The following is a 27,120-nucleotide window of genomic DNA, read 5'->3' on the forward strand; positions in this document are numbered from 1 at the left end:
AACTAGAAGTGTATAAACAGATCAAAAAGCACATGTCTAAGTGTACTGACCTCGATCCCTTGCTTACTCAGGTTTTTGCAAAAAATGAAAATAAGCCACAACAAGTAAACGTAGTTCATAATAATCAAGCTGCAGGGATGACTTGTTACAATTGCAAGCGCCCAGGTCACATGATTTCAGACTGTAGGACGCGTTTTTGTTCAATTCATAACAGTTCCACTCATTCATATAATCAATGCTTCTCGCGAAATCAACAGCAGAATCCTAGAAACACGCAAACTGTTGCTAATGAAAACAAGAAGAAGAATCCTCAGTACTATAAGAAGAAGCAGGCGAACAGCAATGCTGTTCAACATCAGAAACAAACAAATCGGGCTTCAAGTAACTCTGTTCCCGGGGCGTCTAGCCAAAACTCGCAAGGTCAGACGAATTTTCCGAGTGTGCAAAACAAAGCAAATACCACGTAGTCAACTTCAATGGGGAGAGGATGATGTTGGGTCATTCATATCAACATCTTTTGTATCAAATAATCAATTTAATCATTTACCAGATCATTGTGAGACAATCGATTTTCCTATGAAACACACGGCCGAATCCAATAAATCAGTGCAGGTTCCCGTAGATTTACAACAAATTCACGCAATAATAAGCCAAAATGAATTACGCCCCACATTACATGCAGTAAATTTAGAGCACCGATCCTTCACATTATTTTTTTATTCTGGTAGTCCACGTAATATCATGGATTTGCGGACTCACCACTTGTTATTTTCGAACCTCCCTATAGAGAAGTCCGGAGTAAAGCCCTCGGGTATAGGAAATAATGAATTAAATGTGGTAGAAGTAACTCATATTCAGTACAAGGTCGGTAAGCGCACGTTTACCGATACCTTTATCGTTGTACAAAACATTGATATGTATCCAGCTGTAATTATAGGATACCCGTCTATGGGCACTCAAAACATTACCTTAGCCCCTGCCAAACACGGCGTGTATATCAAAGGAAATTCTATAAGTCTTCTAACACCTTAAAATCAGTTTTGGATAAAAAGGAGACAACAAATAAAACAGTAACGTACGTTGAGGAACCAATCACTTGTCTCATGAATCAAGAAATAATACATTCGACCCAACAGAATTCTCGCTCACCCGTAATATCAGCTTGCACGCAAACTCTCGAGCCGAATGTAACTTCGAATATATTAGTGCGAGTAAAGAAAACTTTGCCGGGATCTGAAATGTTAATCCTTTCCAACACTCTGAAAGCTAACGGATTGTCCGTCACACAAGCCATATATACAGTCGGCTCACAACAACAATGTAACATTGAAGTCTGTAATCATTTGAATACCACTTTAGTAATTCACAAAAATCAACATATCTTGGATGTGGAAGTTTATAAACATCGCATTCTTACCGTTGCTGAGATCAATCACGCTCAATCAGTTGCGGATGAATCCCTTTTGCAATCTATTAAAAGTAAAATCAATAAAGACATTCAAGAAGAGGAAAATCAGCAGAAAGTCTTGATCTTTTAACTGAATATCATGATGTTTTCTCCACTACGGATGGATCCTTAGGAAAAACGGATGTCATAGAACACCAAATAAGGTTAAAAGACAGGCAGAAAGTTATCTATGTACCTTCGTACATACAGACTCCCTATGAAATTCCAGAATGAGATAAATGATGAAGTAGGTAAAATGCTAGAAGAAGGAGTCCTTAGGAAATCAAACAGCCCTTATAATTTTCCGTTAATAGTTGTACCGAAAAAAGATCGAACTTGGCGTATCTGCGTAGACTTCCGTCGCTTGAATGAGGAAACGATCCCTGATCGATTCCCAGTGCCATGTACTGACGATATTTTATCTTTGCTAGGTCAGAACAAATATTTTACCAGTTTGGACTTACTTAAAGGCTTTCACCAGATACCATTAGAAGAAGAGAGTTTCCCATACACTGCCTTCAGCACAGCCAGGGGACATTATGAATTTTTGTGTATGCCTTTTGGTTTACGTTGTGCTCCCATAACATTTACTAGAATGATCAACATAGTGTTTGGAGACTTGTTAGGGGATATGCTACATGCCTATATGGACGACCTTGTAATCTTTTCTAATACCTTAGAAGAACATCTACGTAAACTGGAGCTAGTGCTACAGAGCCTAGACAGCATAATTTAAGGGTAAAGATAAGTAAGTGTGAATTTTTCAAAACAGAACTAGTCTATTTAGGTTTTACGGTGTCTAGTCAAGGTCTTAAAGTAGTCCACGATAAGGTGTCGGCTATCCATAACTTTCGATACCTTAACTAACGTCAAGGGAATACAGCAATTTCTGGGTGTATGGGTACTATAGGCGTTTTTTATACGCAACTACTCAATATAGCCGCTCCCCTAACCAATCTTACGAAGAAGGCGTAGATTTCATATGTCTGAGAAACATCAACAGGGGCCTTTTGTTTTTATACCTTGAAAGATGAACTGTGTAGTTCTCCTATATTAAAATTTCCTGACTTCGGTAAGGAATTCTTTATTGCAACAGACGCCATCAGACCTAGGAGTAGGTGGGGTATTGCTTCAGTAATATGACAAACAGTTTTTCCCTATAGCTTTTTATTCACGTAAACTGAGACCTTCCGAAAGTAAATATGCAGTAATAGACAAGGAAGGGCTAGCTATTGTTAATTCACTAGTGCATTTTAAGTTCATAATATACGGTTATCCCGTCAAGGTTCTCACTGATCATAAGCCCCTAACCGACTTCTTTAAAGGCTTTAGTAACAGCCCCAAACGAACTCGGTGGCATATGATCATCCAAGACTTTGGCGCGAGGATCGGGTATTTACCTGGGAAAGCAAATATCATTGCTGACGCATTATCACGCAACCGCCCCCGCGTCATCTTGTACGGATCCCTTAGCTGAATTAATAGATATATCAACAACAACATCCATGCCTATTGTTAAAACTGTATCTGAACAGGAAGATCTGGGCTGGAGCGCTGAACTAATACAGACTGAACAAAGAAAAGATCAGCAATTAGAAAAAATCATAAATGCTTTGAACGGAAATCCTAAGGAAAAGGAATATATAAAGTATACGCAGCAGAATTATATAATCAAAGATAATATTCTGTGAAGATCCGTGACAAGGAAAACCCGCAACACACCACAGGTGACTAACGACCAGGTAGTGGTACCAATCTCACTTATACCCACTGTCTTAAATTGGTTGCATGCAAATCCATTGCATGGCCACCCGGGGTTCTCCATCATGTCACAGAAAGCCAAATCATTATTTTAATGGCATACGATGCTTACAGATATAAAAAAAGCACATAGCTAATTGTCTCACTTGTTAGGAAAACAAAGGGCACACGAAGACACCTGTCAGCCTAGGGGCTTATCCCGTGCCCAATCAACCCTTTGAAAGAGTACACTTAGATTTATTAACAGGGTTTTACGAGTCAGACAGAGGAAATAAGCACCTCTTGGTATCATAGATGCCTTGACTCGATACAGAACTGATAGCGCTTAAAACTAAAACCGCGATCGAATGCACTAGGAAGTTTTACGAGTGCTACATTTGTAAACATGGAATTCCACACATGATAATCTCTGACTCGGGTGGAGAATTCAATAATCATTTCCTTAACTCGTTGTGTGAATTCCTTTGCATAAAGAAAATCAATACCATGATCTACCACCCAGAGTCGAATGGGCTAGTGGAAAGAGCAAATCGGAAGGTTTTAAACATATTAAGAGTTACACTAGGGGGATTGGAATGGACCCCAAAGCTGAGATATTGCCATACCGCGGTACTAAGCACTCTTAATCACTCATATCATGTATCTATTAAAATGTCGCCGCACGAGGCACTGTACGGTACCAGCTAGAACGCCTTTCCATGTATTTACGCTTCAACCAATTTATCAAATCCTCTAAAGGATGTTATGGATGCAAGCATAAGTCGATATAATATACTTCGTAAGAATCTAGAAGAATCACAAATCATAATGAAAAGGAATCATGATAAAATAGCTAAGCCAACTAAAACATATACCGTGGGCGATAAGGTATACATACAAGTATATGTACGCAAAGGACTCATTACAAACTGACTACCTAAGTTTGAAGGCCCGTTAACATTTAGAAATATTAACGGCCAATAGATTTAGAGGGTTCAAAAACGTATCCCAACCCACTGATAAGAGAATCGTACCATTGGCTCACATAAGAAATTAAAAGAAGGGTAGAAGGAAGTGAGGGAAATTTTTGTATCTATGAAACTTGTATAATAACTTACACACACACATATATATATATATATATATATATATATATATATATATATATATATATTATATTTGTATGTAAACATTTTTCTTTAACATGAGTAATTACATGTATTTTACTCATTGCAGGTTTCCAAAATGAAGCTTTATTTTTAGGAGTGATACTGTTCGTTCAGACACCTTTATCGTGTGGGAAGAGTGCTAAAACAAAAAATATAGATTTTACACATGGCACCATTGTAGAAAGAACAGAAGACGTTTTCATTACAGCAAGCAATATGTTATAGAAGTAGATATGGCAAGCGATTTTCCTCCCGGAGGATGACGTCATTAACCGAAAGAGTGACCTGTTGAGGTTCGCTGTTTCGTTGAATGAAATGCACCAACGCCATTTTCCTGTTAATCCAGAGAGTTCGCTAGCACAAACACTAAGCATCGCGGAAATGTTATCATACGACTTGCAAAACAAAACTGCCGAGGCAAAAGCTCTGCCTCGAGATCTGCTGATGTGGACTGTGCGGCACAATAACCTCGAAAGACGCAACCCGTTTATCTTTGCTGCACTAAACATCTTTGGATCTGTTGCAAGTTTAGGCTTAGGAATTTCAAATCGTCTTAAAATTAATGATCAGAATAAGAGAATTGAGTTTTTGCAATATGAAAACGAAACTAGTTTTGTCAGAACTGCGTAACCAAGATTTCATCAATTAATCAAATAATGAGTTTGGTGAACGAACATTCTAGTAATATCGATCAGATTATGGAAGTGCAACACTTGCTGGCAACGTTAGCGTATTATAGTTCGAAAATAGATCATATCCGTACCAAAATTTCACATTTTATTGAGAAATCAAAAGATTATGTAGAAGCTATTGCGCTAGCAACAAGGGGTGTTTTATCACCACATCTTTTGCCTATTAAAGATCTGACTTTAACTTTGGAGAACTGGACGGGGAGAAACAAAATGGTTTATGTTTTTCCTTTGTTAGGTTTGACGCCCATAAGATAGAATTTTATTATAGTTTAATATCAGAAAAGCGTTGAAAATTACAGGATCATGATTACAATTCCCGTTTGATTCTTCTGATGCCTGGCAAGCATACAAAATCGTACCGTTCCCAACTTTCATGACGAATAACTCAAGTCCAGTAATATCCAATTTGACGGGACACGTATTGATTTCCCCTGATAGGGAAACATTTACAGTCATTAAGGACTTAGATAAATTCACTCACTGTTCAGAAGCCATGAATAATAAAGTTTGTACAGCTGACTCCTTTGAATTCCATCATATATCAATGGATTCATGTGAGTTAGGTATAGTGCTAAACGGTTCTCTCTCCCATACACACGAAGGTTGTCTGAAAAAACTTTATCCTTTTGACGATAATAAGTTCAATTACAAGCTGAACAACGGCTCGTGGTTGCGATACGACGAGGCAGGCTTTAAGGTATCGTGCCCGGACGGATCCACGGCCCACTCCCAGATCTTCGTTGCAGCTGACGGTTGCATCGGGACGTCCACGAACTACACGGTCCGAGGAGTTAACACTATCATCAGGGAACGGGCCTATTTCGCGAATTTCACGTGGACCAGTACTGTAATCCCATCCTTACCTCTCCCATACAACTCCACCATTTAATAAATAAGTAAACGTCAGCCATTAGAACGCAATTCTGTAATTAGATAATTTTTTCCCCTCTATATTTTATATATATATATATATATATATATATATATATATATATAGTATATGTATATGTATGTATGCATGTATGTATATATATATATATATATAATATATATATATATATATATATAATAGTATATGTATATGTATGTATGCATGTATGTATGTATATATATATATATATATATACTATATATATATATATACTATACATATATATATGATATATATATATATACATATATATATTTTACATACACACACACACACACACACACACATATATATATATATATATATAGTATATATATATATATATATAGATGAAAAATTATATAATTACAGAATTGCGTTCTAAATGGCTGACGTTTACTTATTTATTAAATGGTGGAGTATATATATATATATATATATATATATAATATATATATATATATATATATATATATATTATATATACATATACCATATATATATTCATATATATACATATATAATATATATATAAATATATATATATATATATATATATATATATATATATATATATATGTGTGTGTGTGTGTGTGTGTGTGTGTGTGTGTGTGCTACATGTAGGTATTACACGTAAGATGCCATAACCTATGCTTTAATAAAAAAGCTCCCAATCCAATTAATTTAACGTAAGAAAAAAAAACTAAGTATCATATTCTGTAAATCAGTGTCATATATACTAAATAACTCCACATTTAATAAATAAGTAAACGTCAGCCATTAGAACGCAATTCTGTAATTAGATCATTTTTCCCTCTATATTTATGTCTTCCCCCCCTTCGAGAAACACCTGATGGGATAAATTAAGTTATTATTTTCACCAAGGGTTTATCCTTCAAATCTTTTTAAATATTGCTTGAAGTAATGAAAAATTTAGTCATTTTTCGTATTATTAAAATCTAATTCAATAGTTTTAAATAGATTTTGAAACTATTTTTGTGAGTAACGCAAAAAACAGCTATTGTTTACGTTGGTGAAAATAACTTCAGTATTTTTCCTGTTGACTGTCGTCTTGCCAACGTTAAACCTGCCACAGTGCCACGTCTGATTTACTTAAAAGGTTGTTTTCCCTGTTATATTTCTCGTTGTTGTTGTCTTCGGGGATCGGTGCGTGTTTGTTAATATAATGTTACTTTTGCAGTCGTGTTTTTGTGTCATTCATGAAGGAGATGATTTTAGTTTCGTACCCGTAGCCTACTAGCTAGTTAGCCCTAACCTAGGTAGGTAGTTATATCTCTCTCTCTCAAGGTATTCGTAGTTGGCCTTAATGGGGTATCATTGTAGGCAAGGCTTATCTTAGGGTGGGCCTTACCATGATTAATGAGATTATTACCCTTAAGGTGCGTAAATTCAAACTTTAAACGGATTCAGCGTTAAAGTGTAGCTACCTACCTATACCTACTATAGTAGCTACCTAGGTATACCTAGCCTAATTTGGTTTTTTTCCGGTAGTGATACCTAGTATACTAGCCTACATGTGAAGTAAGTAGACGAGTTCCCATACCTTGAATTACTAGTAAAGAATATTTAGGCATAGGATAGTATACCTTAAAATAAATTAACTACCTAGGTATCTAGCTATCTAACAAATGGAGTCTCTAGAAGGGGAAAACCTACCTTTTAAGGTACCTAGCCTAGTAGGCTATACCTCACCTAGGGTAAGCAACTGTAGGCCAGTGTGAATACAATACTAACGATTGCTTGAACCCATTTTCATGAGGAATGCCTACTTAGGTTTAGGATGATACCTAGGTAGTATACTTCTATTTTCAGATCTGTCACAAGAAGAAATTGAAAATAGGAAAGAAAACTTACACACACACACACACAAGGGGGCAGAGAATTTAAACGCCCTAAACTTAGGATTTCCCTTCTCTATGTCCATTTGTGCTTCCGAAGGGTAAAAGACCAAGCTTTTTACATGAGGAAAGCAAATAGGCTGTGCGTTGAATACGTCTTACTAAGATGTATCATAACCTAACCCAACCTGGGGTTCTGGGTCTTACCAAGGCTGGGTACCAGAATAGTACTGAACTTCAACTGTAACATTACCTAGGAGAATGAACAAAAAGAAGGAGGTGATTGATCAAGTAACTAAAATGTGTAAGAAACATTGGTAACTTTATTGTTGTAATGGCAAAAGCAGTGCATTAGATCAAAATCCAGCTTGGAAATTGTTATAAAAAGGGTGCTGATTGTAAACGGACAAGAGGTATACTAGTTGCTGCATTCTAGAAATATATGAATATAATTATACATTTCCAATAGATATCACATGGAAGAAAGTTGTTGCAGTTACTGAGGTATAAGAAATACTAAAAAATTTAACAAGTACAGAGTTGTGGACTATTTATTTATGAAATAATAGCCTGTTGTCATAAAATGAAGCCCTTGTTGAACTGTTAAACACTTGAATATTTCATTGACCTAGAATAGCTTGCCAGTAGGGTAATGCTATGACTGATGGTAGCCTTAGCCTAAGCTCTACTTTAACTGGTTATCAAATTCATCAGTGTAAGCTATAATGTAGTCTAGTACAGTATAGTGTAACCCAATTGCTTACAGTCTTGCATCTTGAGCGATAGTAGCCTAGCCCAAACCTTTATGAGCCAGTAGCCTATGCCATTACAGGAATTTCCAAAACCTGTGAAATGCTCGTAGGTTTTCTAGTGTAGTTTCTAGAATTTTAACAAATTTGTGCAATTATGGTATAGCCTCACATGGTAGTTCCTCGCAAAATGCATGAACTGACATAGGCTCAGGTACCTAGCAGCGTCCTTTAATTGTTTTGGATTTTTTAGACTTAGTCTTTCATGTGGTCCATCAAAAATACCAAAGCTCCTGTTTTTATTTCCTTCATGATACACCTGTATGTAAATATAAGTGAACCTTGTATTTACAATGTAGAATCCTCAGATTTGTCAGATTCTTATTGATGATGGTATTTTGAGCAGGAATACAACTTCATTATTAATTAAGAAAATATTGCTCATCTTCCCTTTATCTTATACAATTTTAAATATATGTAAGGGTTTTATGTTTTTTTTTATTGAATATTTCATGTATAGGCCATAACAAATCATTGATATTTTGTGAATAGGTCTTGAGAAGTCAATAAACAGATTATACTGAACACTGTTGGCACCCAGTACTTATAAATTGTAAGTCTTCAATGTTTCCAGACATTATATAATGTAGTTTCCTGTAGTGCTTTAGTTAAGTTGAATATTGGTTATCAAACAGTTTTGTTTTTTCATTCAGAAATTATCTTAATTTTCATTCAGAATGATCTTAAAACAAAGTAGCATATGCTATCAGTAGTTTGTTACATTTCACAGCACACCCCAAAGACATGCATTGTAGTTTTTTTAATTTAACAGTTAATATTAATATCACATATTTACTTATAGGTGGTTTTTAGTGTCACAGCTTAAACACACAAAATACTGTTGTTGGGATCTTGTGTTTTAGCCCATGCTTCATTTACAGGCAAGGGAAATTGTTGTTGTTGGTGCAATACCATTGCACCATGTTTTAGGGTCACCATTCCAGGAGATGCATCATGTAATGAAAAAGCAGACGTAGAATGCTCCCCCCTTATCCTCATATCTGGGAACTCCATCACCCCAGTTGATTGCCAGCTACATTCCTCTTTCTTCAATCAGAGCACACCTTTCATAGCTACTCCCAGCTTCAGAGCTATCTGCATCAGCAATTAAAGGTTATAGATTGGCTCTGGCACAAGTGTTTGAGAGGAGAGATGTAAACTTTAGTTCAAGTGAATTGCGACACAAGTGCCGACCTTTGGTAGAGAACTACCTCCCAGAACCCCAGGGACTCTGTGTTAGTATGTTTCCTTGTCTTTAGAAATTTATCAAGCCTAAAGTTTTCCCTGTAGGGGGTTAGTGCCATCAGTGCATCTTACAAAGTGCACTGTAGGCATTACTTAAGGCTCCTTGCAGCTCCTTCCATTCCTTTTACTGTACCTCCATTTATCATCTTTCTTCCTTCTTGCTTTCCACCCACAACAAACAATTGTTTCATAGTGCAACTATGAAGTTTTCCTCCTGTTACACCATTAAAACCTCCTTTACTCTCGATTTCCTCAGTGTTGAATGACATGATAGGTAGAGATGATAATTTTTAGGAACCTGACCTTAAAAGACAGTAATTCTTCTCTGCTTGCATTAGTGATAAGGATGAATTAGGTCCATGTTATCTCAAGCAAGGAGGAACACCTAAGTATGATACCCACTCTGAATTTTCTTTGTAGAGGTCTTGTATGACTTAAAGTTTTACTTGTGAGACCTATATCATAATTCTGTGGATTTTTACTCCATTACCATGTGTTTGCAGGAAAAACAATATTGCCTCCTGAAGAGATAGTCAGTTCTTTCTCCTTCGTAACTCTATCCCTCTTCATGTTTGTATTTCTTTAGTTTACCCGTAGCAAAGCTTTATGAAAGAAGGTAAGTGCAGAAACCATGGCTTTACTGACAAGGCAACTATGTGTCCCCTTCATAGCCTCAAAAACTTCTGTAGCCAGATCATGTGCTTAACAGCTTGCCTTTCCATTAGTACCTTAATTGTAAGAATTTGCTATTCACAAAGTCTTTTACCCTCCTAAATACTTTAGCCTAGTCAGGCTGATGTAAACTCATGGGATTTGTGTTTAAAAAAAAACATTAAATTTTTATTGTGGAAAAAAATTTGTCTTTGAACACAGTGCTTTCCTGCATCCTCTGAGCTCCTTTTAGTCTTGGGCAGGTCCAGACAACACAGGGGAATGGCTGGCTCTCATATATAGCACAAGGGTTCCATTTGTATAGGTTTTACTAGTATCCTAACTGTGCAGTAATGCATTGTTATCCTGTGTAGTCTTTTGAATAAATTGGAAATTTCACAGTGAATTCATTTGGAATCAAAATGAAATTGAATACTGTAAGATAATGCTTGTGCACAAAATTTGCCATTTTCATTTTCCCAAAATACAATTTGGTAACTTCTTTTCTGTGATTTTTTTGTGCTCAGTTGTGGTATGCTTCTTTTTTTTTCAAGAACATTATAGATTACAAAAGAAACTTCCAAAATACCTGCTGCTTGACCCTCAAGACCTCCCATAATTTATCATTTTTCAATGCAGTACTCTGTCCTTTAATATACAGTTAAACAGTATTAGTGTATACAGTACTATGTATGCTTAACTACATCCTTGTTTTATTGTAAGATTTACCCAGTACATACATATTTTTCTTTCTTTCAGTTCAGTGACTAAACAAAAGTGGAAATCATGAAAATTCTGTGGGTCCTGCTGTCTTTTTCTTTCATCACTGTTGGAGTCTTTGCACTACCCCCTGGAAACCCTCCAGTCTCTGAAAATGGTGAAACTGGAGCGCAAATGCCAAACGTGAGTAGAGCTGCCTCAGAAGCTGAGGCATCTGGCAGTGCTACGGCCAAAGAGGATGGGAATACTACTGGGACCGAAAAAAATGAAAACATTCAAGATTCGGGACAAGGTCCAAGTAAATCTTCAGATAGCTCACCTGGTATGAATAGCTCAGTAGACATGAAATCCTTATCACCCAAGCCCGAAGCAAGCAGCAATACTACAACACCTGCACTATTGAGTGCCATAAAAACAGATCAAGGAAACACTGAAGTGACTCAGAATTCTGAGGTTGCTAAAAATTCTCCTGAAAAAGCAAAGACAGATGTCCAAAAGAGCAAAGAACCTGAGGTACGTCAGAAGCCAGTTGCTGGAGGCCCTAGTAAAGCACCATCAGAGACTGAGGTTCAGAAGAATAGTACATCAAGTGTGACAAAGTCAACAAGTGCTCCTGTTACGTCTGTCAGCAAAAAGGAGGACGATGCAGATAAAAATGATGCCCCTGCTCCAACGGAAGAGAAGAAACCAGAAGCCACCGACAGTAACGAAGGCAAAAACACTAATGCGAAAGGTGACTCTAACGTTGCTTCTAAAGAAGAAGATATGGGCAACCCAGAGTCAACGGTAGCTCCCCCTGTAAAGGTAAACCAAGGCACTGATGATAAAGAACCCTTGGCAAAGAGCCCAGAAGTTCACAAGAGCTCAATGGAACCCCTCTTCACATACGATGACGACAATGGGGGGGGGTGGGGATGGTTCTGCTGGCATTGAAACTGACCGCAACAAACGTAAGTGAGCAAGATGACGATCAAGGTGCGATTAAATATTTATTTCTTTCATACTAGTAATATTTTACCAGCTAGATATGTCAGCTTCATACAAAGTTCTGTGGGTGTCTTCACCATGTGGCATACTTTGTTTTTGAGGCTTGAAATAAGTTTTTGGAATATTAGATGCACTTGCAGTCTTTTCATTTGAAGGTAGCTACTCTGAAAATATTTTAATTCTGGTTTGGTTTAAGATACTTCTGTTCTCAAGCTTTAAATGAAAATGTTTGTCACTTACTTAAAATGATTATTAATTTAGCCATTCACTTTCTTTGATGGAAACAAAATAGATAGAAGTACTGCAACCAGCTCACTGCTATAGATTTTGCGTTGTTGTATCATGATGTAAATCTTATATGGGTATCTGGATTTGAACTTAGTAATGGCTATAATGAAGTAATTTTGTCACTTTAGCTTTGTTAAAACATTATGAAATCAATTTAAGTAACATTTTGTTTAAGATATAGTTCTTTCATTCTCAAGTTCTCCAGCAATTTCTTTCTTCCACAAGCAGGAGGGTGCTCTCCTTGTGATGGTATGAAGCAGAAACAATATCTGTTCTAATATAAGTATGAGGTAATGATAGTTTTTATGATGGAATCTGTTTTTGAACAGTAAATATAGAGCTAGAAATTCCAGGCGATAGCCTTAATTAATTGCAAGAAAAAATGTGTACAAATGTTTGTTCCGACACGTAATACAAACCCTCGGTCCTTTACATAAGGAATTACTATTCAGCGCCTGAAGGACCGGTCGTAAGATTTCTAACAAGGTAGTTCGGTAGTAACTGCTTGTCCGATGGTCGAGATTCCCACCCGACTGGAGGTAAACATACCACTTTGCTTTCAAACCGCCGTCGGGTGTAGACGTGTGTTCGCCCTCTCTGCCCGCTTCTGTCGGGAGATTTTCGTTGTTGTATTACTAGTGTGTGGTGCACTGTAAGTACTTTATTATTTTATGCATGACACTTACCTGGCAGGTATATATATAGCTGTATTTTCTGAAGTCCGACAGAATTTAAAAAACTTCCGACACACGCAGTGGTCGGCCAGGTGGTTAGTACCATTCCCCCGCCGCTGGGAGGCGGGTATCAGGAACCATTCCCATTTTCTATTCATAAATTTTCTGTCGCCGGTACTGAAAACACCTGTTTTTCAGTACCTCCGGCTTAGGATTTTGGAAACATTCATTTGCCGCTAAGTATCCTAATTGTCTTTTATTTATTTACTTGGATTTGTGGCTAGGCATACGCTATCTTAAATTGATTTGAATTTGATTCATTTTTGCATAAGATATCTGAATCTAGTTAGGCTAGTTTCAGAGGGGTGTTGTCTGCAAAGATAGGGTGTGCTACCGAAAGCTTCGGTAGTTCCGCACTTGGGGGGCGCAATTAATCAGTAAACATGTCTATTTCCGTAAGGAAAAAGTATGATTCGTATGTACGCAATTAATCAGTAAACGTGTCTAATTCCGTAAGAAAAAGTTTGTTTAGTATGTACGCAATTAATCAATTACGAAAGTCAGGGTAGTGATACTGCTAACCTTCCGGTAGACTTTATTTTGCCTAACGCTGTAGTATGGCCTACGGGTTATGACTATGTCTGCGAGAGGTGATCGCTCTCCTTCATTGTTGTGAAGAGTTCTACTTCTGTTTTTGTTACGCCTAACCCTTGTAATGTTGCCTTCGCCCTAAAACTAGTGTCTGTAGAGGTTATTGCCCTTTCTCTTATACTATTTCGATTCGTAACTTAGAATCGAAAGTGCTTGCTTTAGAGAGCAATAGTGAAGTGGCTAAGTGTAGTGACAGTGCCCCTTGTGTAGTGGAGGGTGCGTCAGATCGGCCTATAACGCCTCTAGGTCTAGACCTCTGTCGAACTCCCAGAACCAAGGGAGAGGGCATGTCGAAAGCCGAAGGAGGGTTACAGGGAACCCCACCGATCTGGCGTGCCTTCGGCAGTTTCTGATGAAAATCCCCAGACTGCCAAAGTTGCGTGCACATGCACGAATCCTGAAGGATTGCTTCTCGTCCTCCGAGGCGTCCTCCCCGCACAAGGGTTGGAGCTCTCGGAAGGACTCGCGCCCTCTAAGAAGAACTTTATAGAAGAGGACGCTTCACGTCACCCTTCTCCCTCGTTAAGTGTTTCAGTGAGAAGAAGGCGAAAGTTGCCTGATCACGTGTACTTCTTTCCACCAGAAATAGGAAAGGGGAAAAAGAGGCAGTTTTCTCTCACTTGTTTGACGCCTGTTCAGGAGCGTGACGCTTTTCTGCACGCTTATTTGGGACGATCGGCTTGAACAGGACGCTCGGATGGACGCACTCACCAGTGGACGCCGGGAGCGTCCTCGCCAGGTGGCCGCCGAGCGCGCACCAGGATCCGGGAGCGTCCTCGCATGGACGCCGAGCGCGCACCAGGACCGCCGAGCCGTCCTCGCCAGTGGACGCTGAGCGCGCACCAGAATGTTTCTGTTGAACTCTTCAAGCTCTTGTTTAAGATTTGAGCCTCAAGAAAGTGAACAGAACTTCGTCTTCGAAACCCAGCAAGACCTCGGGTTTGCGTGAATTCAAGAGGTCTCTGTCAATATTATATTGCTTTTTGCAAAGGTGGATGGAGTTAAGGAAAGCTCAAGGAAGATCTCGTTTTCTCTACCTCAGTCAAGACTTTGAGATAAGACAGTTACGGGTTATGTAAAGGCTCGAGTCCTGAACGTCAGGATTTTCGGCAACGTTCAGTAGGATTCTTGCAAAGGCACTCATCAAAAGGACGCTCTTCAGAAAGCGCAAGACAGGACATTCCTTTGCCATACTGCCAATAAATTTAAAGCTTTTTAGACCATCTGAAAGGGTTTTTCAGATGATATGATTTTTGTTAGTTTCTAGTCGAGACTTCCATGCCGATTGAGCATCGTCGTTCTACCTACCGTAAGCCCAGTCCTCTTAACAGGATTCTTGTCCCTTCCTTGTTTGAGACGGGAATCGAAAAATTAAAAGGCTCGACTTCCTGGATTACGTTTTTGTCAATTCAGTGACTTTCCCCCATTGACAATATACTATCGTTTTGTCAAGTAAGTGGGTCTCCCTCATTGACAAAATATCTCTCTGTACCGTTAATGGGTTAGTTCTCATTGACAAACATCTCATTAACTTGATATTGCGTAAGCGAATAAGGACAAGGTTCGGAAGAGCTCTCCTTCCTCATTCGCAGACTCGTACAAGAAATAGACTGGTAGACTACGTCAATGAACGCTTATGTCCAGTATCTTAAGAAGCTTGAGCTGTCTGCTTCGATTCTCTAAGTTTTGTTCATGAAACTTGCTTGTCAGATATGTATGTAGCTGTATTTCCGAATTCAGCTATATATATGTCTGCCAGGTAAGTATGAACAAACTTTATTGTGATATAATAAATTTTTTTTTGCTTTGCGTTATTTTACTAACTGGTTGGTTCAAGTCATACACGCTTGCTGTAGTTACCTCTTCGGATGGCAACCGAGAGGTCTATTGTCTACTATTTAAGGACATTTAATCGTCACTCCCTGCAGCCTTCCAGGAGATTCCGATTTATCTTTTACCGTTGTATGGTAGTGTTCTGACGACACAAACGCATCTATATATTTAGCGTTTTCTGTTTCGCTTAAATATCCAGCTTGAGAGTCTCTTTTGTTCAAAAAATAACGGACCTATTTCTTCGTAGAATAGGGTAGCTGGCAACCCAGACATAAAGTTAAGAGACGACGTTCGTAAGCTGCTGGCTGCTGCTGTGTCTGACTGTCCAAGTTCCAACCGAGCCAGTAACAGATCGTGCGCGGTCATGCGCGGTAGGTTACGTCTCTCTCTCCTGCGGGGTTGACTGACTAACCGTATCTCTGTGCTGGCGGTTACGTCTCTCCTGCGGGATTGACTGACTAACTGTATCTCTGTCCTACAATCACGGACTTTAGCCTAAGATTGAGGGGATTTCTTACGTGAATGAATAAACGTTGCATTAGTTTTGCCTTACTATGTTCACAGAGTTATCTCTTAATCCTTTCGGTGCTCGTTACCGCACGGTATAGAACTACGAGTCTACCGCAACATTGCACTTTTATATGCTCTCCTGCTTAGGCAAAGCGCAGCCTTATAGGGAGTAAGGCATACTCGGGGAGGGAATGGATGAGCTTGCTGGGGACCATTTCCTTCCTGAAGAAGTTGTTTGTTTCCCCGAATAGACTGCAATTCAGACCACAGTTTTTTACTACCGGGAAACTGAAATATTATTCAAGATCTAGGAATTATTCTGAACATCTCAGTGCGTCATGATAGAAGGAGGTGCCGGACATCTGGATAGTGTTTCAGATGTCCTGGATCTTAATCTGAAAGAAGTAAATGCAATTCGGTCGTCCCTCCAGTCCTCGAAACGAGTTTTTGGAACCAGTGGTCCACATCAACTCTGATATTCCACAGCTCTCTCATATCTTAAGAAGTATCTTCTCTCGGTCCCTGCTCGAGTTTACGAGAAAGAGCCTATTATAACAACAGGCGTAGAATGTAACAATCATCTAGAGGTTCGTTACAGGATTGCAAAAGTCCGTACGAATCGTCTCGATAGATTACTAACATGCTAGGTATTTTAATTAAGTGGTGTTCTTTTTATGGTTGTCTGAGAGGGTTTATTTCCTCTTCAGTATGTGAAGTGTAATGTGTTACGTTAGCTTTGTGTGTGGGTTCAGGTGGTATCTAACTTATCCTAGCATGAATGCCCCTGGTGGTAAGAGAGGGCTGAGGGTTTCCTGTCAACAAAATTGGTCACGTCCAGTTGTCAAGACCCTTGTTGTTTAGCTTTCTCAACAAACAGGTCACATCCTAGTTTGAGAGCTACTAAGGTTTAGCAGGCTAAGAGGCAGGACCTACGAAGTCAGCTACCTTAGCAGGTAAGGAACTTAATAAATAATTTAAAAAATTAGTTAATTTTTGAATTATGACCGATATTGCTGTCTGTGACCCACCTCCAAATGTGTCAATCAGCTATATATAGCTCTCCAGGTAAGTGTCATGCATAAAAAATGATATTGTTATGATACAATAAAGTTTTATGCATACTTACCGTGGCATGGTATATATTAATTAAATTCCCCTACCCATCCCGCCATCCCCTCCCCACAAGACAGGGTTCAGAGAAAATTCTGAGGAAACGACGGGAATACTAGTTCCAAGTACCAGCGCCACGGGAACGTGGGGGAGATCACTGAACTACCAGTGGTCTAGCGGTTGCCGAGAGTTTTGAAAATTCTGCCAGTGCGAACAGACAACAGAGAATGTTGTTTGACAGATTTGCATCTGTCAAACAACAAAGACCTTCACGATCATTGAGGTCTGTGGAATCTCGATTCTAGCTCACCATCTACTTTTTGTCTCGCCTGTTTTCTCGGAGTCAGACACTCTGCGAGTCAGGCGACTATAGTAGCCCTGAGTTTCTTATTGACGAAGTCGATTGCGGACGACGTTGGGTTGCGTTGATACACCCCAAGGTTTGCTTAGATTGAATCGCCCAGGCAGTCCAGACACTCATCCTTCAGCTAAGAATAGTGCCATTTTGGTCTTCAGGGTACAGCCATTGCTGTCCTTGATTCGTCTGACTGGTCAACTGGTCGTTCACCTGACTTTAGTACAGACGTAGTCTGAAGTTCTTGATGTCAAAGCATTCGAACCTCTCCTGCCTGTTAACTTCTTGTATGTGATCAGGAAGGCCTTCTTCTAATACCCTAGATACGACAAAGAGGGTTAGTGAGATTTTAAGCCATCGTCACAAGTTTGGCTTTAGAGAACACAAGGAGGTGTGCTCTCTAAGCCTTTCGTTATGGCCTAAGAATGGAAACCCTTTTTTGTCCTTGGGCCAGGATCTTGGAAGCAAGGATGGCACAAGTTAGTGGGGGAGGAGCCAGAGAGAGTCCTGTGCCCTGTCAGGTCTCTCAAGTTTTATCTACTTAAAATCAAGAAAGTCGAAGTCAGTCGGGCAATCTGCAATGTTCCGAAAAAGACCAGACTTGCCCATATCGAAGTACACCCTGGTTTTAGGGTTAGGATTCTTTCAAAAAAAAAAAAAAAAAAAAAAAAAAAAAATGCTCCTTCATTGTGTTTGCACAAAGATTTGAAATCTTTTTATCTGAATGCTCACGAGGTGAGGGCGCGGCCTCGGAAGCATTTCAACAGAGCATGGCACTCAGCAACAAACATCCTGAGTACCATATTTTAGCAAAAGCAACTCTGGGTTTCACTTCACACTCCCTGCGAGATGTGAAGATGGCATATGAGATCTGCTGCTCGCTAGGGCCCATACGTGTTTGCAGACACAATCTTGGGGGCAAGAAGTACTACTCATCCTATCGTGTAGAAAAAAATGGTTAGGAAGAGCTCTTAATTTAGTTGTGGAGTCCGCTGACAACGGCGACTTCTTAACTCTGAAAGCCTTAGTTAACACACATTAACTTTGGCTAGGTTGGTCAGGTGGTGATATATAATATAATATATATATATATTTATTTTACTTCTTAGCCCTCATGGTATGGTCAATATGGTCTAGTCACATTGTGGTCACGCCCCCGTTGACAGATCATCTGGAGTGCACCAGCTTTATAGGTCTCTACCTCGCTGGCAACTCTAGTAAAGCAGAAGCAGACTTGGGTGACAGTAATCACGAAGTCGGCTATGCTAACAGGTGGAACCAAGATGTAAATCATCTGCATGCATTTGTGTCCCAAAATCATTCTATTCTGTCCCTTCCCACCTCCAACGGTGGGGTTCAAACTTATATATATATTTTATCTGGGGGACATTTGGTAAAAAAAAAGTTCTGAGGCAAAATGATATTGTTATGATACAATAAAGTTTGTTCATACTTAACTGGCAGATATATATATATTCAAGTACCCACCCACCTCCCCTCAGGGGACAGTGGAAATAAAAATTATGAATAGAAAATGGGAATGGTTCCTGATACCCCGCCTCCAGCGGCGGGAATGGGTACTAACCACCTGGCCGACCACTGCGTGTGTCGGAAGTTTTTTAAATTCTGTCGGACTTCAGAAAATACAGCATATATATACCTGCCAGGTAAGTATGCATAAACTTTATTGTATCATAACAATATCATTTCTTTTTGTTGTTATTTGTGGTTTTGCATACATTGGACGACATGCAAGCCCACGAAGTGGAGAAGCCCCCTTTTTTTGCCCCCCATCCAGGCTGGAGAGTGTGCCCTGAGTGGAGGGCCGTAAGTGTGGGGTATTCAGGTCCATCAGCTTGATGCGGTGGACCCTCATTTATTGTGTACGTGGTGCCGAAGGCTTGTGAATCCTGTCGGGCCATACCATGTGATTTTTTGTATCTCCCTGGTCAGAGGAGCAGTGGGAGCTCTATGAGAAGAGGAGGGAACCGCGTAAAGTCGACAAGGTGTCGTCAGAAGCTTTCCCTCGACACCTCTGGTGACAGACACACCGTCTTCCTTCCTCCTTCCTAGCCAGCTCCCGTGTATGGCTCTCTCCCCTTTGGGGGATTGTTTTGTTCCCCGTTTCTGCCCTTCAGTTCGATCTGTTGAGCGCAGAGGCAAAGGAAGGAGCACGACACCCCGACCTGGAGTTGTACTTGGGGTCTTCAGTCCGTTCAGGGTGGGATCATTTCTTTTCCCCTCTGAGCGAACAGGACCCCCCCCACTCCCCCCCCCCCCCCCCCCATTAACTGACTGTTGCTTCCTCAGGCGTGTATGCCTCCATGGGTGGAGACCTTCAGCAGTGTGGCGCTCGTTGAGTCTTCCGGCACTCCCAGTATCCAGGGGCCTGTTACAGCATCTGGCTGTGGCCCCAGTGACTCATGGGGTGGTGACAATGACTACCACCACTCTCTCAACACTAGGGTATGCCACACTGCCGCATCTGGTGTACACGCAGCATGTGACATTGGTAACCCCTTCAGCCGCTGTACAAGCCCGCTGACTTACATGCCGCGGAAGAAGATGGTTCCTCCGCCGCCTGGGTTTGCTGTCCTCGCCCCGCCCCCCCCTGACTTTGAGTACCGAAGAGCTCCCCGCTTGACGCCCACCAGTTTCCTGTGGTTGTTCCTGCTGCCTCCGTTCCTGCCCCTGTGGTAGTGCTGCTTCTTCTGCAGGTTCCTCCAGACAGGTGCAGTTGGGCCGTGTTGCTACCGCAACTGCCCCAGCTCCATCTTGGATGGAGGACCTGTCGGTTGTCCTGAGGAAGTTGGTGAAGAAGTAGTCGAGGAAGAAGAGGAAGGTGTTGTCGTCTTCTTCGTCGTCGTCTTCTGCTGCCTCTTCCCCTTCGACTTCCAAGGCCAGGCCAATGCCGAGAAGAAGAAGGTGGCCTCGCCCCCCCCTCGCCGAGGAAAGAAGAAGGTGGCCTCCCCCCCCCTCTAAGAAGTCTCAACCAGAGACTTTTAAGGGAGGTGGGTCTTCCACTGGTCCGCCCGTTCAGGAATGGGGCCCGTCTCTCCTTCCCCAGGGAAGAAGACGGAGACTGTAGGGGTACCGGCTACCGCTGGTACCTCTACTCCCAGCTACAGAGGTTCCGCCTCCGGACCGGGAACCGTCTCGGTCACCTACCAGTGACGGTGCAGCCAGGGTCCAGACCGTTGACTCAGGAAGGAAATGGCAAGAGTCGCTCAGGTGACTCTCGCCAGACCGGCGATGCTCTCATGGCGATATCACCCCGGTTCCCAGGGTTGACGTGACGGTCCCACCAGACCGTTCCACGGGTCGAGGCTGGGAAGAGGTCCCCCTCCCCCCCGGTCACCCCCCCTGATACTGTGGAAGCGTCGAGAGGACGGTGCTCGCTCTCACCGCGTCAGTGGACACTACCAGTCACCTGACTGTCGCTCCCACTGGGACGCCGGACAGCTCGCACGACTGGTAGCAGCTCTCCTGACGCACGAGACCAACTCTACCATCCTTGGTCCAGCGCTTCTCCACACGGAGATCGCTGGTCCAGACCTGCAGCTCGATCGCCACCCCCGGGTTTGGCGATCGCCTGCAGTCCTCCCAGTCCACCGGCTCTGCTGGTGGGCAGGTAGGAGCGTCATTTTCTACCTCACCTGTCGCTTCAACCTCCTTGGGCTACACCGGGTGGAGCGAGGCAAGCAGGGGTGACTGCGAGGAGTGCGCTCCTTACAGTCCCGCCACGAGAACCTACGATCCTGGCTCGGTCCTTGGACCTAGCAGATCGTACGCGCAAGTGGTTGGAGGAGATCATGAGGGGTCTGGCAAGGTTCTTCCCCCTGAAGGAAGAGTGTCTCGAGAGGTGATCGGCCTGGATGGATCTGACGGTCCCACCGCCTCAGGACGCGATCACCCCCGAGATACAAAGGTCCTTCGCAGATGTCATCACGCTGGTTTGTCAGCACAGCGACCTCGGGGAAGGATCGATGGTTGCTCCCTCCGAACCTCATCGAGGTTGGAGTCATTCTGGGGACCCAAGAAGGAACCCAGAGCGACAGTGGGTTTACCCCGGTTTCACCTTGGCCAATGGTGTGCTGGGCCAGGTGAACGCTCTCATCTCCAGAACAGGAGGGTTCACTTAGGTCCAGCAGGTCAGACAAGCTGCTTCCCCCTCCTCTGCCTCGCCAGCAGCGTCTCTACGTGCCATCAGTGACCCGTTACCGACCAAGCAGGTTGACCTGGAGATAGTTAGCTAACTCTAGGGTGCCTCTCCATCACCTGCTGGCTGAGAACCTCTGGTTCTCACAGCAAGAGGTATCGGCCCTGGAAGCGACTGCCATGGCAGCTTTCCAGGCCATCTCCTGGCTGGATCTGTGGTCCCTCACAGTATCCAGAGTCACAGCCTCCTCGGAAGCTATCATTCCCGAGGAAGACTGCCAGTCTGGAGTAGGACCATCTACCGTTGCCCACCAGACGGCCAACCTGGTCCTGAAACGGCGCGGGACTCTGTCCTGGCTTGGTAACCAGAGCGGCCAGTCGAGAGGTGACACTGGGTCTATGGAACGGACCAGTTGCTTGGGTTCCTTCTCTTCTTCCCTAGAGAGATGGTGGACGCTGCGGTGGAAAAAGCGTCACACTGAGGACAGTGACCACCTAGTACACCAGGCAGTCTCGAAGGCTTCTGGGCAGCCTCAAGCAACTGCGGCCAAGCCTCAGAGCTTTGCTAGCTCTTCCTCCGCTTCCAAGATGCTAGCACCGTCGAGGTCGTGAGGAAAGACCCAGCCCTCGTCTTCCGCTTCGAGGAGTGATCGTCAGCCCTCTCACAAGCCTCCTACTCCCGTGGGAGACCTGCTAAGCAGAAGCCGAAGAGGGACACACTAGGGACGGCGTTCCCCCTCACCTGCTGCCGGAAGTTGGGGGGATGCCTGCGAGCCATTGGGCAACTTGGCAGCACTATGGAGACAAGACCTGGGTAGTGGATGTTCCTCGGGAGGGGTTTTACCACCTAGCTACCCCTCACTTCGCACTCAGTCCACCTTCAGATGTACGTTCCCGGTTCTGCCAGGGACGTAGCACTACAAGAGAATTCAAGGCCCCCCTGCTGAGCAAACAAGCTGTGGAGATTGTGCGAGGTCAGTTGCTGGGTTTCTACAACCGACTCTTCCTAGTGAGAAGTCTCGGGGGCTGGAGACTGGTGATAGATCTCTCTCCCTTGAACCGATTCGTTCCCCAGACTCGGTTCACGATGGAAACAACATGCTCAGCGCTCGATTCCATCAGGAAGAATGATTTCATGCTTTTGGTGGACCTGAAGGATGCGTATTTCCAAATACCCATCCATCAGTCCTCCAGGAAGTACCTCCGCTTTATCCTCGACGGGACGGTGTACCAATTCAGGGCACTTTTTTTTGGTCTCTCAACCACCCCACAGGTGTTCACGCAAGTGTTCACTCTGGTGTCGGCTTGGGGCCATTCGGTCGGGATACGTCTGATGAGGTATCTCAACGATTGGCTGGTCCTGTTCAGGACAGAGATTGACTCCTCGACTTCTGCCGCAATCTGGGGATTGTGGTGAATGTTGAGAAGTCAGATTTCGAGCCCAAGTTAGCACTGGGGCTACCAAGAAAGAAGTGTCCAAGAACACTGTTTCTTTCTGGCTTCGTGAGGTAATCCGGAAGGTATACGACTCAGACAGGAGTGCCGACACCAGTACCCTTCATCCGAGAGCCCACAAAGTAAGAGGCATTGGTCCAACCCTCGCATTCCGCAAGAACTTGTCCGTGACACAGGTACTGAAGGCAGGGGTTTGGGCCAACCAGACCACCTTCACCTCCTTCTACCTTCGGGATATTGCCCACAGGTCCTTGGACACTTTTTCCTTGGGACCCGTGGTGGCTGCTCAACAAGTTGTGTAGCTTACCCAGCTCCTTTACCGTACAAGGTAGCATCTCATCCTTGTGTGACTGCATGAATGGAGAGTGTATGAGTGTGTGACTGGCTTCTCTTCCTCCTCTTTTTCTTCCCTCTCCCTGCAGGCAGAGGGTAGTGGTCATCACCACACTGGACAGGATGACGATGCAGGTAAGCTACGTAACCAAGCTCCATTCTATTCCTTTCATTAGGGATAGAAGCATTTATCCGTCCCTTCCCTAGCAAGGGGGGAAGCGGACACCAGTGAGAGATAAACCCAATATTTTATATTTGGCTCTTACATAGGACCTAGTTCTTGCTTGCTATTCTATGAGGCACGCTTTCCTCCCTCTTATGAATTGGTCCAGAGGTCTGACCACTGATCTTACAGTGTACACTCCAATCAGTTGGACAGAGGCTAGGATCCCCCCCTTTGCTCTTACAACCAGGGAGGGAACCCAGGTTGGGCGAACACCAGTCTGTTCACAAGACTCAGATTCCACCCACCAATAAGTGAGTCTTCCTTATGTAAAGGACCGAGGGTTTGTGTTACGTGTCTGAACAAATCACAATTTTTGGAAGAACAGTGGTACCTCAACATACAGTCTCAACTTACGAAAAATTCAAGTTACGAAAGCAAATAAGAAGATTTTTTGGCTCTACATACGAAAATATGTTCAGGTTACGAAAGGTTGTTGCTGTAAAGTCTTGAGATTCACCCGGACACCGATAACAATTTTAAAACTAGCGCACCGCCAACTGAGTAGACTCGCCACCATCCTCCCGCTCTCGTCCCCATTTGTTCTGATGCTAGTCACCGCCATAAGATCCTGCTCTCCTATTGGTCAGATCTCTCCCAGCCCATCATGCATCTATGTAGCGCGTTCTTCGGTCACTCCAGTAACCGAACAGCATCGTTTGTTTATGCACGCGAAATTCGTTCGTTGCTATAGTTTTTTTTTTTATTTTTTTTTTATTAACATAAATTCGTAGTGATTTCGTTGTAGTAGTACTACTTAATCGTGTTGTGTGAGAACTTTAGTACATACGTATACTTCATAGCTTAATTACGTATAGTATATACGTAGTCATGGGTCCCAAGAAAGTTGCTGGAGGTTCTTCGGAAAGAAAGAGGATGCTTTCTATGCAGACGAAGATAGAGATCATTAAAAAATATCAAGCTGGCATGTGGTTGAGTGGGATTGCTAAGGAATACGGCCGAAATCCGTCGACGATAGGCACCATCCTTAAGCAGAAGGAAGCCCTCAAAGCAGCTACACCTTCCAAGGCGTGACTATTTTGTCCAACAAAAAGAGGAGCCATGTGCATGATGAGATGGAGAGGCGGCTGCTTCTATGGATTGAGGACAAAGAAATCGCTGGCGATACGATAACCGAGACGACAATCTGCCAGAAGGCCAGCGCTATTTTCGCTGATCTGATTGCCCAGGATGAAGATGACTGAGGAGAAGGGACATCGATGGCAACCCCAGACTTCATGGCTTCTCGTGGGTGGTTTGATAAATTCCGTAAACGGACTGGCATCCATTCGGTGGTGAAGAAATTGAAATTTTGAAAAAAATGTAAAGTATAAAAAAGTATAAAAAATGTAAAAATAAAAAAAAGACAAAAAAAAAAAAAGAAATTTAATATTGCAATACACTCCCTGAACACCTGAATTATCCCTGGTCACTGACCAGCCCGAACTATATCCCCACATATTTACCCACTAAGTGGGTAGTTTTAACTGTCAGTGTTACCAACGCTGCAGGTAAAATCTAGTCAAATGAGTTACCTGTGTTACCGAGTTGGCAACGCTGCTGCAAGTACCGGCCACCAGAGGCCTGTCACCTCAGTTGTTTCTTGTTTGCCATGCTGTGCGGATCAGTCCCACATCAGGCGAACTTTTGGTCATTTAGCCCGACCCCACTCAAACAGAGTTTTTGTATTTTGGATACAGATTACGACCTTGGACGGTTATTAAAGTTTTTTCCTCCCGTTTTACTTTGGATAGCTACTTTGTACTCGCTATGGATAAGTTAGAAAATAACGTCGTCGCCGTCTGCAAACGCCTCTGCTTCTGCTTCATCTACAGTTCAACGATCGAGCCTTTTACGACTATCGAGCCTTCTACTGCGGATATGTTGGTGCTCATCGGCTCTGCACACCCTTCAAGCGTAGGATGAGTATCCTCACACATGATCGACATTCTTTTCGTTATTTCGTGTAGGAAGGTTCAGTGCAATACCAGTCAGAGATGTTTGTCTTGGTCAGGAGACTAGGAAACTTTAGTTACCGTATATACTCGCATATTATGCGACTTTTGAAACCTAATTTTGAAGCTAATTTTAAAGGGGTCGCATCATACACGCGGTATAAAATGAGCGTACCGTCCGTCTATGCTTTCCCAAATCGGCAGATCTCGATAATTACTACCGGAGGAAAACAGTAGATCTTTTAAAAAGTTGTTTTACTTGTACTTCACTATATCCATAATATTGTAGATGCATTCTCATACGTATTACTATTGTATTTTAAAATACAAAAGAGCGATCGTGCGCCATTTGCATTATTTTGGTTTATACAACATGTTTAACTGTTCTAGACTAACCATCTATAATTTCCAAATCAGTTAAGGCACAACACCGAAGGATTTTTTACTTTTTGTTTTACTCAGTAAAAGAAACATTTGTTACTTGAACTATTATTTTCCTTTAAGGATACGCAGGTAAGTGAAAATTTATAAAGTAAAAAAAATTGCATAAAATTAATAAACTAAAATCCTCCAAAGTCGCTCTCCGTGTCCTTATCATCAAATACTGCTCAAGGCAGTCATCATATTCGTCATCTTCCAGATCTTTGATCATTTCATCCTCATCTCCTGCATCTTCGTATAGGACATCGTCAATTCATATGGAAGGTATAGTCTTGTCACCGTGGCGAGCCAACGCCATCTTGACTGACCGTCGGGCGAGCTCTCTGGCGTGGCTTTTAAAGATCTGCCCTTATGCTAATTTTACAAAAACAACAACTCCCCGTGTGTGACAGACCTTTGAATGTCCTTGAGACAAACCCCGAGGCTATAATTATAAGATTATAAGGGTTTTTCCTTCCCAGGTACTTTAATCTCCTTCCTATTCGGTCTCTCTCTCTCTCTCTCTCTCTCTCTCTCTCTCTCTCTCTCTCTCTCTCTCTCTCTCTCTCTCTCTCTCTCTCTCTCTCTCTCCCCTAAATCTTACGCTGTCCGAGCGAGAGCTTTTTTTATGGGACAACATAGGCCCGCATTTCGCATTTTCCATACCTATTTATTTCGTATACGATTGCCCTTTCTCGGCTGTGAAGTTGATGTCTATCTATGGCTGTGAGATGACCAGGAATAACTTGTAAGTCGGTGTCAAAGTCACTCCACTCTTCAGTCAGGCCAAAACTTTGCCATATCGCATTCAAGCAATATTCAGTCATTGTTTCCTATCTATTATTTTCTCAGAGAGAGAGGAAGAGAGAGAGAGGAGAGAGAGAGAGGAGAGAGAGACGAGAGAGAGGAGAGAGAGAGACGAGAGA

The 27,120-nt window shown here is 42.3% G+C and overlaps 1 protein-coding gene across 1 annotated transcript; it reads left to right on the forward strand.

Moving 5' to 3' along the window:
* The first annotated feature begins 6,995 nt into the window (after positions 1-6,995).
* On the forward strand, positions 6,996-12,175 carry LOC135212411 (neurofilament medium polypeptide-like). Its single transcript, XM_064245782.1, has 2 exons — positions 6,996-7,078; positions 11,282-12,175. Exon 2 carries the CDS (start codon positions 11,309-11,311, stop codon positions 12,173-12,175), a length of 867 nt encoding a protein of 288 aa, XP_064101852.1. The 5' UTR covers positions 6,996-7,078; positions 11,282-11,308.
* Positions 12,176-27,120: the final 14,945 nt, after the last annotated feature.

The sequence above is a fragment of the Macrobrachium nipponense genome, chromosome 41 (assembly GCF_015104395.2).
Source record: "Macrobrachium nipponense isolate FS-2020 chromosome 41, ASM1510439v2, whole genome shotgun sequence".
Taxonomy (NCBI): domain Eukaryota; kingdom Metazoa; phylum Arthropoda; class Malacostraca; order Decapoda; family Palaemonidae; genus Macrobrachium; species Macrobrachium nipponense.

What these genes read in the sequence shown, in the direction of transcription:
- LOC135212411 (XM_064245782.1), top strand. Translation starts at nt 11,309, where the DNA reads ATGAAAATTCTGTGGGTCCTGCTGTCTTTTTCTTTCATCACTGTTGGA.